The 19,580-nt window shown below is 47.9% G+C and overlaps 1 protein-coding gene across 1 annotated transcript; it reads right to left on the bottom strand.

The window, feature by feature from the left end:
* Nucleotides 1-11,789: 11,789 nt before the first annotated feature.
* Nucleotides 11,790-18,342, bottom strand: SERPINE1 (serpin family E member 1). Its single transcript, XM_081299453.1, has 9 exons — nucleotides 18,211-18,342; nucleotides 17,098-17,369; nucleotides 16,263-16,496; nucleotides 15,651-15,845; nucleotides 14,476-14,674; nucleotides 13,280-13,380; nucleotides 13,082-13,168; nucleotides 12,440-12,523; nucleotides 11,790-12,136 (listed from the first exon to the last, which is right to left on the bottom strand). The coding sequence occupies exons 2-9, from the start codon at nucleotides 17,366-17,368 to the stop codon at nucleotides 12,099-12,101; spliced, it is 1,209 nt and encodes a 402-aa protein (XP_081155579.1). The 5' UTR covers nucleotide 17,369; nucleotides 18,211-18,342; the 3' UTR covers nucleotides 11,790-12,098.
* Between the last annotated feature and the right edge of the window lie 1,238 nt (nucleotides 18,343-19,580).

Here is a 19,580-nt window from a genome sequence, read left to right on the forward strand (position 1 = left end):
GGGAAGGCCTAGTTCACCTGGTGTGGAAGCTTGTCTCTAACCCCTAAAACGTATGGCCTCAAGGGAGTCATTGAACCCTCTATCTTCTTGTTTTGAAAACTAAGAAAGTGGTGGGAAATCTTGGAAGGTGATTTTGAGGATAAAGATAAGATATAGAAAATATTTGCCACATTGTAAATACTTGATAATAGTAGCTATTATTTCCCCCTCTCAACTTGTTTCATTTTTTATTCCTTTCTTTTTCATTTCCCTTCCTCCTCTGTCTATCCTTTATTGCTTGCTAATGGCCTAATCTAAGGCAGGTGGTATATACCAAGGAGATCTTGGTGATGGCCCAGAGAGTTGACTGAATGATCCTGGCATTACTTATTAGGTAAAGCATAAGATCAATAAAGCAAGTTGTTAGAATCAGAAAGGGTGAATCATGATGGAGTTGAAATAAGGAAAAGGACAGAAAGCAAAACAAATGAACAGAAGTGTGTCCCTGAGAGAGAGAAGGTGGCTACATATAGGGAGCGAGGTGAAGAGGCAGCACCTGCCCACATTGGGAAACTCTAGAGACATCAGCTCCATATTCCTTGGATAGCTGACACTTTCTAGAGTTCCTCGTCTCAGTGTGACATGTCTAATTGCATAAAAGATAAGATTAATGAGGGAACTGTTAGAAGATTTTGCTCATGTGGAATAACAGAATTCAAGTGGCTGAGATGAGTTAGAAAATGGTGGACTGGGTTTCTTCATTGTTAGTGAACCTATGAGTTAATAGAGCTGGTGCGCGGAGATGAGTTGACTTGCTGCAGTGGGCAGATGGGTGCAGAGTCATTATGGTGTCTGAGCTGGTGAATCACTTGGTGAAAGCAGTGTTAAGGACATTAATCACATAGTAATGTGTGGGACAATTTGAAAGGACAAAATGGAAGGCTGGAAGATCATTGAAGAGGCCGTTTTGGGAACCCAGGTGCAAGGATGAAACGGGGAGGGGCAAATCAAGAGAGATGCCTGTGATGGGCCCACCAGCATCCAAGTGGGGAAGCAGGGAGAGGACTCCGGGATGAGCCTGGAGGCTTGGTGACTCCCTCAGAATACCTGGAAGAGGTGAGATTCTCCTGCATAGCTCGGGAGGGTGTTTGTACTGTCATCCCCCCAAACCACACTGACAGCTCCCCTTGCCGTCCCTCATGTGGCTGTAGAATGGTTCCTGCAGCGTTTGGAAGGATGGCTCAGCTGGTTTCAGAAGCCCGGCATCCTTTGAGCCTAGGATCTGCATTTTCTCCTCTTTTGATGCCCTTTGAACCCACTTTGGGTTCATTCTTTAAGTCATTACCTGAGTCAATATGTGCTACTCTAATAAAATGCCTCCAACTGAGTGGTTTATAAAGAACAGCAATTTATTTCTCAAAATTCTGGGGGGTGGAAAGTCCAAGATCAGCTGGTTTGGTGTATAAGAGATGCTCTCTGTTTTCCAAGATGGTGGCTTCTTCCTGTGTCCTCACATGTTGAATGAAACCAAAGGGGCTATGTGGAGGGCAGGCTGTGCTCTGCTCTGAGTCACTTCATGACGTGTGAAAAAGCAGTTTCAGGCTGTGCCTAAACCTGAATTGCTCCATGTTGTAAAGCAACTGTTTTACAAAAGGTAGTTTGCCATAAGCTTCTTCATTTTCAGTGCCCAAGCAGAATGACTGTGCACCTTGTTTGTACAAGTAATGACACCATCTGCCTGGCACAACCATAAGGCACAAACTGACGAATGAATTAACCATGCTAATAAGAGTAACCACCTGTGGACTGATGGAATTAATCGGAAGCACATGGATGTGCAGGTGTATCAAATTCATCTCAGAAAAACCAGACCACTGAATGATGCAGCCCACGCACCTGAGGCCCGTAAAAGGAGGGACACCCTCAGACTGGACATGGTGGCACCCTGATCCCATCACCTGGTCACTGGTTGTGAGCTTTGCCCAGGAAAATTGCCACAGCGATGAACTTCTGATTTCCTGTCCCGTTGGGCTTCAGCAGAACATGGTTCCTTCTGCCTGTGACGACCCTGTATGGCCCACTCCAAGCTGACATCTCAAGCTGACATTCTGGAACTGCCATCCATCTGGACCTTGGCCTAGAATAAGTTCTTGCGTGTTGAACAAGTTCTTGGTTGGTTCTTAATCTTATTTGATCACCTACAGGGACCTTACGTTAGAATCTGCCCTCTGCCTTCCCTCTCAGTTCTGAATCCCTGTGGCTGTCTTAACCCTTTTTTAGTCTTTCTGTGACACACACACACACACACACACACACACACACACACAGTGTGATGTGTGACTTGAGTGTAAAACTATTAGAAATTAAGATTGGAACTTGCATTTGCCCAACTTTTGATACCAGATAACCCATGAATATTCAGTAAACTGCCACTTATGAAAATGGGAGAGCACGTGAATTTACTGTCATTGTTGAATTCTGACATTGTGGAAAGACACAGACATGCTTGGTCTATGCTAGTGATAGCATGCTCCCAACAGGCTAAATAAATAAATATAATTAAGAGGATGGAATCCCTCAAGCTCTTTTATAAGGACACCTAATCCTCTGCATGAGGATTGCTCAGTCACCTCCCAGAGGCCACCTGCTTAATACTGTTGCATTGGGGATTAAGTCTCAACTTGAACTTTAAAGCAGACTCCATTATTCAAACCATCTTGGGCGCGATGGTGCCTGTGATTAGCAATTCCAGAGGTTGAGGCAGGAGCATGGCAAGTTTGAGGCCATCCTGGGCAATTTAGTGAGAGCATGTCTCAAAATAGAAATAAGCCCATAAAGAAAAAGGTTTGGGGATGTAGCTTAGTGGTAGACCACCCCTGGATTCAATCTCCCAATACTGCAAAACAAAAATAAATAAATAAAAAATTAAGAGGATGGAATCCCTCAAGCTCTCTCTCTCTTTTTTTTTAATATTTATTTGTTTAGTTTTAGGTGGACACAATATATTTTGTTTCTATGTGGTGCTGAGAATTGAACCCAGTGCCTCACACATGCTAGGTGAGTGCGCTACCACTTGAGCCAAATCCCCAGCCCCTCAAGCTCTCTTATAAGGTTACCTAATCCTATGCAAAACATAACAGCAATAGTTCATAATTCCCTGATGATGTCATTTGCAGTTTTTTTAAAACTCTTTTTAGTGATAATTCATACGGAACCTTACATACTCTTACCCTCAGTCCTGAACATATGTATACTTTCTGTGGTAGTTTTGTCATTCTTTTTTTGTCTCCTAGACTCTAGACCCCCTTCTTGCAGTTTGGTACCACCCCATCTTGAGTCTCCAGAGACATAGACCAACCATCCCACTATAGCATTTGAAATTTCCAGATATGCTATTTTGCAACCTCTTTTGTGGGCACAGCATGGCCGTGTCTGGTGGCCTCTTCCCATCTGTGCACCTGCCTGGACTTTGGTCTAGGAGTGGATGAGGGGATGGAGGGTAGGTTAGACTCTGTGAAGGGGCAGAGGGTAAAGTTCCTGGGATGGCAGTGCAGTCTTGTTGGGGACTGCCCTGGGTCTAGTGAGGGGATGGGTGTGTTGTGGGGGGCTCAGCTGAGATTTGGGGTTTTGTTTCTAGTATGAGACTTGGAGACTTGGGTCCCTTCCTTTTGAGCTTCAGTTAGAAAGAGTTGGTTTATATCCGGGCATGGTGGTGCACACCTGTAATCCCAGTGACTCGGGAGGCTGGGGTAGGAGGATCACAAGTTCAAAGCCAGTATCAGCAACTAAGCGAAGCCCTAAGCAACTTAGCAAGATCCTGTCTCAAAAAAAAATTTAAAAAGGGCTGGGAATGTGGCTCACTGGTTAAACATCCCTGGGTTCAATCTTTAATACCAACAACAACAACAAAAAAAAGCCTGTTTCTGTTGCACCTGAGAACTGACTGGCAAACTTCCTTATCAGGCCGTGTCATCCACTGACCTCCTCTGTGCGTAGCCTCATCTCTTCAGCTCAACTGCAAGCTCCTGGGGGATGGTATCATACACATCCTTAATTTCTTCCCATCACGCAGCACAGTTTGTTAGTTGGCTTCAGCTGTGGTCTGTATAGATTTTTGCTGTGGTTTGAGGGTACCCCCAACGTTCATATGCTGGCGCCCTAACTCCTCACTGTGTTGGGAGGTGGCATCTTGAAGAGGTGATCAGGTCGTTCAAGGGGATCGATGCCTTTCTCATTCTCACAGGCCTGCGTTAGTTATCTAGAGAGGCTTGTCAGAAACCAAGTTCACCTTCCTGCTTCCTTGCTTCTGCCCTTTGGTTTTCCTCCATGAGTCAGAGCAGCCCAAGGCCCTCACCAGAAGCCATGCAGATGCCAGAGCCATGCTCCTGGACTTCCCAGCTGCCAGAACTGTGACTTCAAATAAACCTCTATTCTGTATAAATTACCCAGTCTTAGGTATTCCATGGTAGCAACAGAGGATGGACTAAGTCATCAAATATAAATATTTAAATCTTACTTCTTACCCCAAAATAGTCTAAATTCTAATTTCTTATTTAACACTGTACATTTTATATCTGCTGTTCCTGCTGCATGATAGATGGCCTTCTCCAGCTGTTCCAGTACAGGGCGGACACGGCTCAGTCACCTGCTGTTTAGACTGATACGCATCCCCATGTGAAGGTCCTGCTGTCACCTCAAACTTCCCTTGCTACAAACAAGTTGCTACCTCCTTCCGCCTTCCTGTGAAGCCACCCCATCTTTTGATTTCCCATGTGACTACTGTCACTGACTGACCCTACACTCAAAAGTTATAAGCCTGGAACGCAAAGGGTAATAAGAAAGGACACATGACAGAGACAGGGAACACCAGCTGGGTTATCAGAGGAGAGAGCGAGCAGCAGGAGCTAATCCAGCAACTCAGGACTTCATCCTCACCTGTGTCTTTGGAACCTGTTTTTTTTTTTTTTTTTTTTGCCATGATCTTTCCTTTGTGATTTTGCTGACACTGTTTTCTAGAATGTTCTACTCCCCCAACCCAAATCGATCATATTCAGCCTTTAAGGTTTCAATCAAACATCTGCCCTTTGATGAACCTATGTTCTAGTCTGGACTAGAGCAATTGTATCCAGAATGTTCCTTTGATTAATCTTTCAATAATGCATTGCTTTTCAGCTTTCTGGTGTCTCTTCTCCTTGGGAACCTGATGTTAAGAAGCATCACTTATTCTTTTTCTCAATGCTTCATGGTACCTAATGTGAAGTTTGTTGTTGTTTTTTTTTAATTTTTTTTTAAAGAGAGAGAGAATTTTTTTTTTAAAGAGAGAGTGAGAGAGGGGAGAGAGAGAGAGAGAGAGAGAGAGAGAGAGAGAGAGAGAGAGAGAATTCTTTAATATTTATTTCTTAGTTCTCGGCAGACACAACATCTTTGTTGGTATGTGGTGCTGAGGATCGAACCCGGGCCCCATGCATGCCAGGCGAGCGCGCTACCGCCTGAGCCACATTCCCAGCCCGAGAGAGAGAATTTTAATATTTATTTATTTTTTTTAGTTTTCGGCGGACACAACATTTTTCTTTGTATGTGGTGCTGAGGATCGAACCCGGGCCGCACGCATGCCAGGCGAGCGTGCTACTGCTTGAGCCACATCTCCAGTCTCCTAATGTGAAGTTTGGCTTTCAAATAAATTTTTGTTCGATTGGATGGAGTTCAGATTTGGAAAGATTTTGGTTGAAGCCACAGCTGCTGTTTTGGAGAAGAATCTTCCATTAGAGTCAAAGCGACATCTGGTGGCTGGGGGACAAAAGGCCATGTTCAGGAAGCTGGTGTTGTGGCTGATGCGGTAGCATGTGTAAGTGCACAAGGTCCTGGTGACTGGCATGTGAGGGCAGCACTGTGGCACTCTCTGAGTCCTTCTTTGTTTCCAGGGAGACTTGTTGCTGCTGATAGATGCCACAGAGAGAAGCAATCCAATGCCACAACAAGCACAGAGATGCTCACTACATGGGGCTGTTAAGTAATAATGGTTGTAATGGCAGGAGCTAGGCACAGTGGCACCTGTAGTCCCAGTTGCTCAGAAACCTGAGGCAAAAGGATCTCTTGAACCCAGGAGTTGGAGGCCAGCCTAGGCAACATAGCAAGAGCCTGTCTCAAAAAAATATAATAATAATAGTAATAGTAGTAGTAGTAGTAGTAGTAGTAGCAGCAAGTTTCTTAACCTCTTTGTGTCTTAGGTCTCCTCATCTCTACATAGAAGTTTGCCACTATTATTACAACAAAACTTACTTCAGGAGCCATTTCAAAACAGGGTTTGGAAAACAGGTAGTATCTCCTGGATCAATTTTATTCTGATAGAATATTTTTACATCAAGGGACTTCTGACATTCATGTCGTTGCCCTCCATGGTAAGGTTCATCATCTCCCTGGGTGAGATTGATAAGAAATCTGAAGAAATGGTGGCTGGAGGCAGGTCTTGTTAGTTTTTCATCCGTAAAGAAATAGAGAAAGGAAGAAAAACTTTGAACAGCCAAGGAAGGGGGCCAGGGCAAAGTCAAACAGGATGTCAGGCCTCGCGCTGTGACACCGCGTGCTCTTCTTTATCCTCGCAGTATCAGAGAAGCTGAGCACGCTGTTAAATGGGGCAGTTCCCAGTGCAAACTTCCCCTGTTGATAAGGGGGCCTTTTGAAGAATTCTTGTCTCTTGAACCTTCTCAGCATGGATGGACGGTTTTTGAACTGTATACTACAGAATTAGAGCTAACTTGTCCTGGTTTTTGAAGCATTTTGTACAAAAAGATTTTCTTAGAATTCTAAGAAAATATGTTACAAATGGGTTCCTCTTCGGTCCCCAGCCCAAGCCCTGGAATTGGTCATATTTTCAGGTTATAAAGAGGTCAAAGGATATACCTGGATTTCAGTGTCCCTGAGTTCTTAGACTGTCACCTTCGGGACCCTAGCTACTCCTGTGAGCTCAAAGTGGGCTCTGTGAAGAGAGGAAGGCAGGAAGAGGGATACTTGCTACCAGCTGAAGTTATGGTCAGAAATCCCAAAGTGGAGCTATCTTGTGAATCGGATGGGGCTAGTGTTTGTGTCTCTGGGTTAAGCTAGCCGAAAGTAGGCCCAGTGCCTCTAGGCTCTTTGATTCTCTGGTTCCATAACTGTATTTTCTCCCTAGAAAGCTTGCCAGTTGCACAGTGAGGACAGCACAGGAAAGATGTAAACTTGTGAGATTCAAAGACAGCCTCTCTGATTCTTCAGAAAACTTGGAATGGAACCATCAGTTGACCCAGTTATCCTACTCCTCAGCATATACCCAAAGGACTTATAATCATACAATAGTGACACAGCCACATCAATGTTTATAGCAGCTCAATTCACAATCGCTAAGCTATGGAACCAACCAAGGTGCCCTTCAACAGATGAATGGATTAAAAATGTGGTATATATACACAATGGAATATTGCTCAGTCATAAAGAAGAGTGAAATTATGGACTTTGCCGGTAAATAGATGAAATTGGAGACTGTCACGCTAAGTGAAATAAGACAACCCCCCAAAAACCAAAGGCTAAATGTTCTCTCTGATTTGAGGATTCTAACACACAATAAATGGCAGGAGAAAGAAGAATAGAAATTCAGTGGATTAGACAAAAGAGAATGAAAGAAAGGGAGGGGGATGGGAATAGGAAAGACAGTAGAATGAATCAGACATCAGTTTTCAATGTTCATATATGAATACATAACCAGTGCATTCATCATGTACAACCCCAAGAATTAATTAGAATAAGCTATACTCCATCTATGTATAATATGTCAAAATACATTCTAGTGTCATGTATATAAAAATAAAAAATAAAAATAAATAAATGACAGCCTTCTCTCTAAAGTGGGGAGAACTTTCATGAGCCATCCATTTTGTCTCTTGCCTTGGTTTCCTCTGGCTTTCTAGGGGAGAAGACCCTTTCAAGCTTGGTTAGACTTTGGGGACCCTCTCACTACAATAGTCTCATGGGAAAAGAAAAAGGTGAATTGAAAGAGAGGAACCCATAAGGAAGGGGTGCCCACCAACCAGATAGCCTTAGAACATCTGAGCACACCACGCTGGAGGTGCCCAAGAATGCCCCCACTGGCCCTTCAGAGGGGTGGGGCCGGGCAGAGGCCTTTGGTACTGTTGAAATGATTGAGGAGTCAATGATTGAGTACCTTGCCAGGTTTACTCTAAAACACATCATGATCAGAATTTGCCCCAAGGAAGCCCGACATCATTTAAGAGAGACAGGGAAAAAAAGATAACATGAGGGTTCTTTTTGTTCACAGAATAAAATTTCTCTTTATTCACAGCAGTAGGTTTATGTGGGAGTCGTGAAGTCTTATTCAAGCTTGAGAAAAGGTAACACTCTCATCGGGCAAAATGGCCACTTTTGATTGTTTTGCATCATTTGAGAATGTTTTTTTTTTATTGATTGTTCAAAACATTACAGAGCTCATGATATATCATCTTTCATACATTTGACTCAATTGGGTTTTGAACTCCCATTTTTACCCCAAATACAAATTGCAGAATCACATCAGTTACACACTCACATTTTTACATAATGGCATATTAGTGACTGTTGTATTCTGCTACCATTCCTATCCCCTACTATCCCCCCTCCCCCCCATTTGAGAATGTTTGTATCACCAGAATCACACAATTTTAGGAATGGAAATTTCCTAAAGGAGACAGTCACATCATGAGGAGTCACTCTGCAGATACACGAGTCCCTGGTAAACGTGACAGAGTATCTCCCACAGCACTGTTGGTAACAACACCACCAGTGACAAAACCAGGCAACAGCCACCCTTGGTGGGTCAGGACATCTATGGTGCATCTACATAGGCAGCTGGCAGAGCGAACCCGGGAGAGGCCTCTAGCGGTGATCATCAGGCGATGAAGCAGGCTGTACAACACTGTGTGCTGTGTATCTGTGTGTACCACGATTTTATTTGAGTGAAAGAAACGAATTTTTAATATGCTTCTAAATGCTTAGCAGAGCTCTAAAAGAACACCCCAAACTGGGGGACTCTTACATTTCTACTTCTATCTTTTAAACCGTTTGTATATCTTCCTATAAGCATGTTGGGTTTTTATTTTTGTAATTTGAAAAAGTCACTTAATCTGCACCTTGACCACTGACACATCTCCATCAGTCATCTGGCTGTCCTTGAATCCTGCCAGGGACAGAGAACTCACTACCTCTTAACCACAAGACAGTGCTTTGACGCAGAACGCATAGGTACTTAGTTCCTATTTAGAAATGAGTTGGGCATCCAGAGGGCTGGACCTATCAATCCTATCTTTAGAGTTCTGGAGTTGGGTGTCACACAATGTTGATAGTTAATGTTTTTTTGTGTTCTTTTTTTTTTAGTTAAAAAAATAGTTTTGAATATGTGAGCAGAAACTAATTGGGGGAAGTGTGTCCTCTGCCAAGAGGTTTCCAACTACCAGGAGGGCTGGGAGCATAGCTCAGTGATAGAGCCCCTTCTTAGCATGCAGTGAGGCCCTGGGTTCCTGGGTTCCATCTCCAACACTGGAAAACACACACACACACACACACACACACACACCCAACCCTGGAGGAAAAGAATAAGAGACTCTTGGGAAGATGTTTTAAGGAGGTTATTAAGAATATGCTAACAAAAGAGATTTGTTTTCAAAGAACCTGATTTCTAGATGCAGCTGGGGAGTAGGAAGCATCATCGCCTGGGAGTAGAGCTTTGGTTCTCAGCAGGAAGGCTGTCTAGAGAGTGTCGGATCCAGGGTGGTGTGGCTGGATTGATTCAAGGGCAATCCAGCCCTTGAATCAATCCAGCAAAAGAAGGGTGACTTGATCTGGGCTGGAGAGATGAGGAGCAGGGGCAGGTGGCTGGGGAGCCTTTGGTGGTGGAAGGAAATACACTTGAGAACCTGCAGGGATGGGGCGATCAGGCCCGCCTGGGCTGGTGGGAAATGTCTGGGGAACCTTTCACTTTTCTTTCTCTTGATGCCGGGGTTTGAACCCTGGGCTTCAGGGGGTGCTAGGCAAGTGCTCTACCACTGAGCTACACCACCAGCCCAAGACTTTTAGCAATTTTGTGAATATGCTAGGGATTGAACTCAGGGCCTTGTAAGTGCTAAGCATGTGCTTGTCACTAACTACAGCCCCAGTCCCTTCTTTCCTTTTTTAGGATGGTTCCCAGGGGCGAATCTCTCTCTCTCTCTCTCTCTCTCTCTCTCTCTCTCTCTCTCTCTCATACACACACACACACACACACTCACACACACACACACACACACTTTTGGAGTCTTGCCTTGCTGCAGACCTGGGTGACCCATCTTGGAGACCCACCCACGGCAGGTCAACAAGCCTGTGCCTGTAATATGTATCTCACCGAGATCCCTGCCACCTGAGAAGTCTTCCAGCCAGCAGGGTCCCAATTCTTTGCACCATGCGAAACATAGAAGCTAAGAGCAGGGACTGTCTTGGCATATTCTTGTACTTATTTTATTTTTTAAATAATTTTTTTTCTCATTTATATATCAAAAGTGAAAAAGCATATAAGTCAACACAACTTCGAGAACATTCAGCCCCACATTTGGGGACTCCTATGGTAACCATGTGTGGCTGTCACTGTCCAGTGCATAATGAATTCAGAAACAAACAAACAAACAAAAAACAGTGAATGAGGCTATTTTGGGAGAGAGGATGTCAGGGTGACTCAGCTTCCATGAGATGACACTCATTTTGCATCTACGCGCAGTTCTGCAGTAAGCGGGTCTTGGTGCGGTACCCCAGCTGGTCGGTTTTCAAAAAGATGAATTAAGTGGGGTGGTTGAGTCCGAGCTAGCTGTCTCCTCCATCCGCCCCCCCTCACGTGTCCACTGCTCACACATAGCAGCCGGAAATGACACATTGAAGTGAGTCACCACTGCGGCTGTGAGTCACCCTGTAATTGGGGAAAGTTCTGTCCTGGTAGGTCATTCAGCCCCTTGCATTTCTGCTCCTAAATATATTGGAAAAATCTGAAACCATCCTGTCCTCCCTCAGGACTCTCTCACCCACCCCATACTTTTGGTGTCTAATGAGGGCTGCAATTTGACCACCTTGGCAGGGGCCCTAAATCCATCAGGTGGAAAGAGAGGTGCTGTGGGGTCAAGCAGCCACAAGGTGGCAGTGTGCGCACCACCTCGCTTGCGCCCATGGGGGGATGAGGGTGGAGTGCCAGGCTCTGAGGTGCATGACACAGCCCACAAAGGAACATTCTGAGCAAGTTTAAATAACACTTTCCCCTTAACAGCCCTCACCCTCTCTAACACGCACACAGGGCAAGGCTGAGATAAATACTCAAACACACCCCTGGCCTCCCCCTCCCAACCAGGAGATCTGGGGTGGGGGGCCAGGCACACATCTGACCTTTCTTCCTCAATTCCTACAAAAATAAAGTTTATGGGAAGCAAAAATCTGCTTCTATAAGTAAACAAGTCACCTACACTCCAAAATAATATATGTGGGATGCTTCTGGGGTGGGCGGGGGCAGGGAGGCTGGGCACCGGGTGGGCATTGGGTCCGCCCATCTGCAGCTAGAGTGGACTTTGAGATGAAAGAGCGTTTCTTCCATGGCCTTCTCTGGCCTGTCGCCAGCCTCGGCAGGGGTGGCAGACAGCACAAGAGTGACAGCAGCGTGACTGGAACACAAATGGTCTCTAGCAAGCACACAGAAGCTCCTGCAGGCCCCGTGGTTCCATTCTGCCAGGGCCTCGGTGGGAAGCAGGTCCAAAGGCCGATCGGGCAGGGAGATGGGCAGAGGCAGCTGTGCCCGCCATTCCTTCCGCGGGTTTTCCGGTCTGGCTTGGAGACCTTTGTGCTCAGGGGTCTCTCAGGCGGGCTCTCTAGCTGGGCAGTTACCCTGCAAGATCCTCCCACCTCCGAAAGAGGCCGAGGTCATAGAGTCGACTGGAAAGAATTTACCATTGGGGAAAAAGATACAAATGCCTTCTCTCTCCCCAGAAAGAGTCATCACAACAAAAATTCCTTTCTCCGGAGTTTGCTTCTTCCCTTCACGACACATCTCCAGTTTTGGTCCCTGATGAGAGCTTCTTTTCCTCTGGTTAGGGCTCCATCACTTGGCCCATGAAAAGCACTGCCCCTGGGGGGGAAGAACAGGAAGTGGAAGTTGAGAACAGGAAGCCTGAGATTTACAGATCAACTGAGACCTGAGCAGGTGGGTGAGTGTCTGGGGTCACAGGTGCTTAGATGACTGAGTTAGGACTGCGTGGTCTACCCCGGAGCACCATCTCCACCAAGGGGGGGGAGTGGAACCAGGTTCTATATTCTTTGCCCAGAGTCCTTGTTAGGGGGGCGGTGGAGGGGCGTCTACCTCTGCATGGGCTGGAGTATCCCAGGCAAGGATGTTGGGAGGACAGGGGGCACTGTGGAGTTCTGTGCTCACCTGTGGGGTTGTGTCGAACCACAAAGAGGAAGGGTCGGTCCATGACAATCTCCTCAGGTGCCATGCGGGCTGAGACCAGGATGGCTAGGAGAGAAGGGACAATGTCTTAGGACAGAGGGACCTCTGTACCAGTGCCTGAATGGATCCCCGGGGACTCTGGTATCACCGGCCTTCCATCTGACAGCAGCACGGGGAGGTGACTTTGCCTCTCTGAATATGGGTCTTGGGGGTTGGGGGATGTCTTCTGAGAACTGGTTTCCTCCAGAGGTTGGGTTGACATCTCAAGTGTTCTCTCAAACACTTTTAGGGCTTACTGATCAGCAAGCTCCTTACATTTAGGTCACACTGTGAGACCGACCTGGGCTTTCATTTGGAGGACTTTTCCACATTCAGGGGCCTTAGGAGTCCCAGGGAAAGTGGGCCCCTTTCCAGGTTGAGAAACTCGTGGGGGAGTGTCATGACAGGGCCACTGTCCCCGGCACAGGAAGTGTGCTCTGAACAGAGAGGCCCACATGGAACTGGGAAGGGGGGTCCATTTGGGGTCTAGGACTAGTTATTCTGCAGGGTGAGTGAGGCATTGGCTGGTGGCCCCTCCTAGTAGCCTTGGGCTGAGACTGGTGGAGCCTCTCCTGCCAAACTCACCCGTGGAGGAGGATGCTACCGTGCCACTCTCGTTCACCTCGATCTTGACTTTTTGCAGCGCTTGTGATACATAGAGAAGCTCTTGGACTGAAACAGAGAGGAATACAGGGTGGATCAGCCACTGGTCTCAGAGTAGCTCCTTTATCCTCTACAGGGGCCCATGACCCATGGGGATAAGGAAGCAGGAAAACCTCTCACCTGAAAGACTTGTGAAGTCCGCCTGGACGGGGCTGAACATGTCGGTCATCCCCAAGTTCTCCAGGGGCTTCCTGAGGTCAACTTCAGTTTCCAGGGAGAACCTGCAGGCGGCAGGGAGAGGGGAGACAGCTCAAGCCCTGCTTCCTGTTACTGGCAGCATCTGCCTCTCCCTATCCCCCATCAGGTGCAACGGGGGCAGAGCAACAGGGTAGGAAGTCATGGGAACATGGAAGAGGACTGTTTTTTTTTTTTTTTTTTCAAATCTGTTTGCAAAGCCTCTCTCTTTGCTGGAGGTTTCTAATATTAATGAACATTCTTCTTCAATCTCCTCACCCCCTTGAATCTGTGACTAATTACTTTCCTCAAATAAGGCAGTATTTTAAGCATAATTTTATTCAATCTGACTAGGGGGCCAAGGGCGAATTCTCCTGCCAGGATGTTTGAATAAAAATCTGGTCTGTAGATTGTGTTTCAGAGAGCTAACCCTGAAGAGGACTCAAGCAGTGAGGTTTGGGGGCACTCTGCTTCCCACCAGGGCACAACTAATCACCTCAATTTTTTTTGTGTGTGGTGTGTGAGAGAAACAGAACCAGCTACCCAGCTAAATTCTCCTCTTTCCCCAAGGTTGTCATTTTAGCATCTGGAAGTTGGGAATAAGCCTGTAGGAGTGTCCCAGCAATTCTGGAATTACCCAGCCTCAGCCGTCTCCACCCCCTTTGCTTTGTAGAAGGATTGAGAAAATCTGCTCTCCTTAAACTCCAGCCAGAAGCCATAGCTCAGGCTGCCCCATCTTGAAACGATTCCTTTTGTTCCACTGTTAGGATGTTGATTCAAGGAGGTGGGGGTGGGAGTACTGGTCCTTCCTGCTCTCCTGCATGTAGACCCATTCAGCATCCCTCCCCCACATCGTTTTTCCAGCTCTCCCTTTGGCTGGCTGTCACTGGGTATTTCTGGGGGTGGTCAGTATGGGGGCATAGTCTGGAAATTTCCCTCCAGAGGAGACAAACAGAGGGATGATTCAAGGGATCATAATGGAGCCCAGGCCAGAGCATTTCCCTCCAGCCTCCCACACATGCCCCCACTTGGCAGGCATCAGAGATATGGGAAACTCAACCCGGGGGCAGTAATTTCAGGGAACTGGGAGACAGGGAAGATCAAGACATTGGCAAGCATGGCGAGAGCCTAGAATAGCTTACTTGGGCAGAACCAGGAGGCGGGGCAGCCTGGTCATGTTGCCTTTCCACTGGCTGATGAGCTCAGCATCCAGAATATTGGTGAGGGCAGAGAGGGGCACATCTTTCTCATAGGGAGCTGCGATGAACATGCTGAGGGTCTCCCCATGGTAGGGCAATTCCAAGATGTCATAGTAGTGGCCATCAGGGGTGGTGAACTCAGCTGTGAAGATAACCAAGATGGCGGGTTGGAAATGGCTCCAGCCCTGGGTTTTCAGCTATTTCTCCTGTCTTCTCTACTCTTTCTGGAAGCCAAGTGCCATTCCAGATTATTTGTTTGGTATTAGAGTCTCTCTACCACTGAGCCACATTCCTGGCCCTTTTTTGCTTTTTTTAAATTTTAAGACAGGGTCTCACTAAGTTGCCTGGGCTGAATTGCTGGGATTATAGGTATGCCCCGCCATGCTCAGCTTCCATTTCCACTTTTGAGGCTTGCCTTCCCACTGTCCCCATTCAGTGTTTGTTTATTTGTTGTCCCCCTGGCCCCTGATGCTGGGGCATTGAACCCAGAACCTCACACAGGTTTGGTGAGTGCTCTACCACAGTCCACATCCCAGTCCACAGTCCATGTTTTGAGTGGCATTTGCTTGTTTTTGCAGCACTGGGGAGGGAACCCAGGCCTCCTGCACACTAGGCCACCACTCTCGGGCCCTTGGTATAGAGCCCCAGCCCCTATTCAATGGTTTGATTTCCATTTCCCTACTCTTCTGCCAATTCAATGTAATCTGGTTTCTCTCCTTTTTGACCTTCTTGTCCTTCTCTGGCCTCCTCCCAACACCCTGTCACGATTTCATTCCAATCCTCATCCTTTTAATCCCAAGTCCCACGTAGCCCTCTCCCAGCCCTATATAATCAGCCCTATATAATCATGCCACACACCCTGAAGTGGAGAGATGGGGTCAGGTGGTTGATCAGATGTGGGCCTGAGGGAATTTCTAGATTTTGGCTTCATCTGGCATGAGAAAAAAAAAATTCCTTTCTTCTGCTCTCATTATCAAAATTGGGGTGAATACTAAGGTTAAACGGAAATGCTCCCTATGATCCTTCTCCCCAAGAAGGCGACATTTTGGATGTTCTCTGGGAGATCTTGGGGAAGAGGGGCCCTCGTTGTGAGATTGAGAAGGGGGTCTTGTACTTACTGTAGTTAAACTTGTTGGTCTGAGACATCATGGGCACGAAGACAGTGCTGCCATCAGACTTGTGGAAGAGGCGGCGGTGGGTGGCCAACTCTGGGAAGGGCGTCTTCCACTGGCCATTGAAGTAGAGGGCGTTCACCAGCACCAGACGTGTCAGCTGGTCCACAGCCTCCTTGCCAAGTAAGTCACTGATCATACCTGTGGACAGCCAGTCATCAAAGGGATGTCCATTGAGGGGATTCAGTTAGAGGGTGGGGTGGAATGGGGTGAGTGGATCATTCTAACTGCTTCCAATTTGTTCCATCTTCCTGAGTCCCAGGAAGTCTTTTCTCACCACGCTTTCCTGATGCTAGGATCCTGTTCAGGATCAGGGTTGGAGACTTGACCCTGTCCATTGCCCCAATACTAACATCTGGCCATTGTGTGTACCAATGTTAGTGCTGCTCTTACTAAATCTCATACTTTAGAGGGATGCCTTTGGTGTTGGTTCTTGAGAAAGTCTAATTAAGGAAAATATTAGCTATTGAGCCCTGTTCTAAAGCACCTGTGTCTCCAGGGAAGAGCGTGCTGAGGGGAGGCCCCTGGTGTCATGGCTCCCTTTTCCTGCCTGCTCACCTTTTGTGTGTCTCTTCACCCAGTCATTGATGATGAATCTGGCTCTGTCCACCTCTGAGAAGTCCACCTGCTTGACTGTGCTCCGGAACAGCCTGAAGAAGTGGGGCATGAAGCCCTGGACCAGCTTCACATCCCGCTGGACAAAGATGGCGTCTGTGCTGCTGATCTCATCCTTGTTCCATGGTCCTATGAGCTCCTTGTACAGCTGACGGAGGGCCAGGGCCATGCCCTTCTCTGTGCCAAGGCAAGGACAGGGCATGTTACATTCATGTTGGGCCAAGGACTCCCAGATGGCCAGCCTTCCCCAGGAAGGCCAGACCCTGCTTGGATGCACATGGTTCTTCTGCCCCCTCAGAGGTCTCTGGAGGGAGATTTCATTCCAAACCATAATCTTGACGTCTCCCTTCTTTTCTTATAAGTCTTGGTCCTACCCCTTTCTTTGGTTTAGAATATTTTTCTCTTCTCTTAAGTTACACACCCTAATTTTTATAATAATGTTTATGCCAAATATTTCAGATGATTCTGTTTAATATTGACATAGCCCTGTGTATTGGGCCTTTTTAGTACTCTCATTCTGTAGAGGAGGAATTCATGGTTTAGAGGAGTTAAGGAGCCACAGTTAATAAGGGTCAGTTCCACTGGTCAAGGGCCAGTCAAGGGCAAGTCAAGGGCCCAGTGGTATAAGGTATGTGGGAAGAAGACGGGGCAGTCCCTCTATTGCACAAGGGTGGACCTGGCTGGGCTGGAGCCAGCCTGTCCCCAGCTTCTGCTAGGTTCGCCTCTACTCCATGAAGCCCACCTGACTTCCCGCCTCCCACTCTGTCTTGTCTCTCACCATTAATGTTGAATCCCATCGCTGCTTGAATCTGCTTCTGGGTCTCTCCTCCAGTGGTTGCCTGCAGCATGGCCAGCACTGAGGCCACCCCGTAGGGTGAGAAGACCACATTGCGGTCCTTGGAGGCCCGGGCCACCTGCTGAAACACCTTCATTCCGAAGTCTGTGGCCAGATGGGCGGCCTGGTACTCATGCCGGTGCAGGGTGGACCCTTCAACAAAGAGGAGGGCCAGGCCCAGTGCCAGGCAGGCAAAGACTGGAGACAGCTGCATCCTAGAGCAAATGGAAGAGGGTCATATGAGGGAATGTTCTAGAGGATGGCTGAGTGGACAGCTGTGGGCCAGCCTCCTCTTTCTTGCTGCCACCTGGGGATAGATGAACAGGACAGCTTCTGATTCATTAAAGGGTCACAAACAGTGCTGAGCCTGTCAAACTTGGCCTCCATCTGATTCTTTTCACTGGTCAGCCCTGGGGAGACTTAAGCAATTTTTTTTTTTTTTTGTATCGGGAACTGACACTTAACCAATGAGCCACATTCCCAGCCCTTTATATATTTTTTAAATTTAGAGTCAGGGTCTCGCTGAGGTACTTAGGGCCTTAATAAATTGCTGAGACTGGACTTGAACTCTCGATCCTCCTGCCTCAGCCTCTCAAGCCACTGGGATTACAGGCATGCGCCACTGCCCCTGGCTTAATCCTATGTTTTACCTGTGAGAATCTTGCAAAATACCAGTGGGTCTCCCAACCCCTCCAAGGGGCTGAAAGGCTAAATTACAATGACATCTTTGAACTGTGCAACGTTTTCTAATTCTCTTATCACATGTCCCCAACTACAGCTTCATTTGAGTTAGCAGCATGAAAACCCCCCTCTCCTTAGGTAAGGAAGCAGCAAGCACCTTGCAGGAGAGGGACAGAGTAAGGTCCTTGTTTCTGGGTGACAGGGTTGTTGGTGGGGCCTGATTACCCTCAGCACTTTCCTGCTGCCAAGCCAAGGTGCCAAGGCAGGATTGGCTCAGAGCTACAGGGGTCTGGGGAAAGAATACAGAGGAAAAGTGGGGATCGAGGACGGAGGAAGCCCCCGGGTGAGAGGTGAGGGAATTTGCTTTTCTCCTACCTGAAGTTCTCAGAGGAGCCTTGTGACTGGCCGTTTGTCCTGCAGGAGCTGCAGCTGTCTAGCTGCTGCTGGAGGAGGGGGTGTGGCCTTCCTTCTTGACAGCGCTCTTGGCCTTGCAACCAGCCACAGCTGTGCTCCTCCTGGGCCTCTGCTTCCCTTTATACCAGATGCGGGCAGGAAATAGATGAACTCATGTTCCAGCCCCACCCACTTTCTGGCTCTGGAAATTCGTCTGAACCGCCAGCCAGGCCCCCCTTGCACCTCCCTCTCCAGGGCTTGCCGAGGCGTGTGTGCATGTCACTGTGTGTGTACGTGTGTAAGAGAGGGCTTGGAAACAATTGAGCAAGTCCTGATTGCCCGAGTCCCAGGGCCTCCCTTGATCTGACCACCCTGATGCCTGTGTTCCTCTCTCTTTGGTCAGCTTGACCCCTGGCTGTGCCAGATGGTCCATGATGACCAGGGTTCAGGATCACCTTCCCTGGCGCTCAGCTTGGGCAGAAGCAGCCCATGTACTCCCTTCCCGCTGGAGAAACAGGTAGCCGTGGAGGATCCAAGAACCCAATGGACTTTGTGCACTTCTCTCTGCCAGTGCGCTCTACCCAGCACCCTGGCTAAGCTCCTGGCTAAGCTCCTCCCTCCTCTGGGTCTCAGCCCAGTGGCCGCAGGCATGTGGTGTGCCAGGAGGTTGTCTGGGTTCTGACTGTTCTGTACTGGGCCTCCACAGAGGACTGCGGGGTCCCTGCCTCGTCCCCATCATGTGCCCGACCAGCTCCTGATGATGCACAGTTGAGTCCCTCCACGTGTCCAGACTCTCTTGGTGCCCTCGAGGACTCTCCTTGTGCCAACAGCACTCTGACTAGAGTTTGAGGAGTGCTGGGTGGGGTAGAGGTGGGTAGAGGTGGTAACCAGGGGTTACCAGGGTCAAGCTTTGGCAAGAATGGACCTTTCATTTCTTCGGGCTGCCTTTGGTGGCTGGGAGGGGCAGCGCCTTCTCCTCCTTCACCCATGACACTGAAGGCTGGAGCCACAGGAGGAGGGACAGGAGAAAGCAGAGTGTCAGTTCATGGTGGGTTTGCGGGATGTGCTTTTAGGGCCTTGGGCTTAAAGGAGGAAGAGTGATGCTGAGTTCTTCAAGGGTGGGCGTTGGCTAGTGTGAGCCTATAGGACCAGGGGAGGGCGTTGGGGGAGTTTGGAGGATCAGGAGCCCTAAGCCATGTAGCCTGGATGCTGAGGGTGGAGGGGCCACAGGGGAAGGCCAGAGGCTTCCTGCAGGGAGAAAAATGGAGCTGTCTGCTTCAGGGTCCATGTGCTGTCATGCTCCTTGTAGGGGACGGGTTTCAACAGGCGGTCTCCATAGAGACAGCTGATGG

The sequence above is a fragment of the Spermophilus citellus genome, assembly GCF_964194105.1.
Source record: "Spermophilus citellus genome assembly, chromosome: 6".
Lineage (NCBI taxonomy): Eukaryota > Metazoa > Chordata > Mammalia > Rodentia > Sciuridae > Spermophilus > Spermophilus citellus.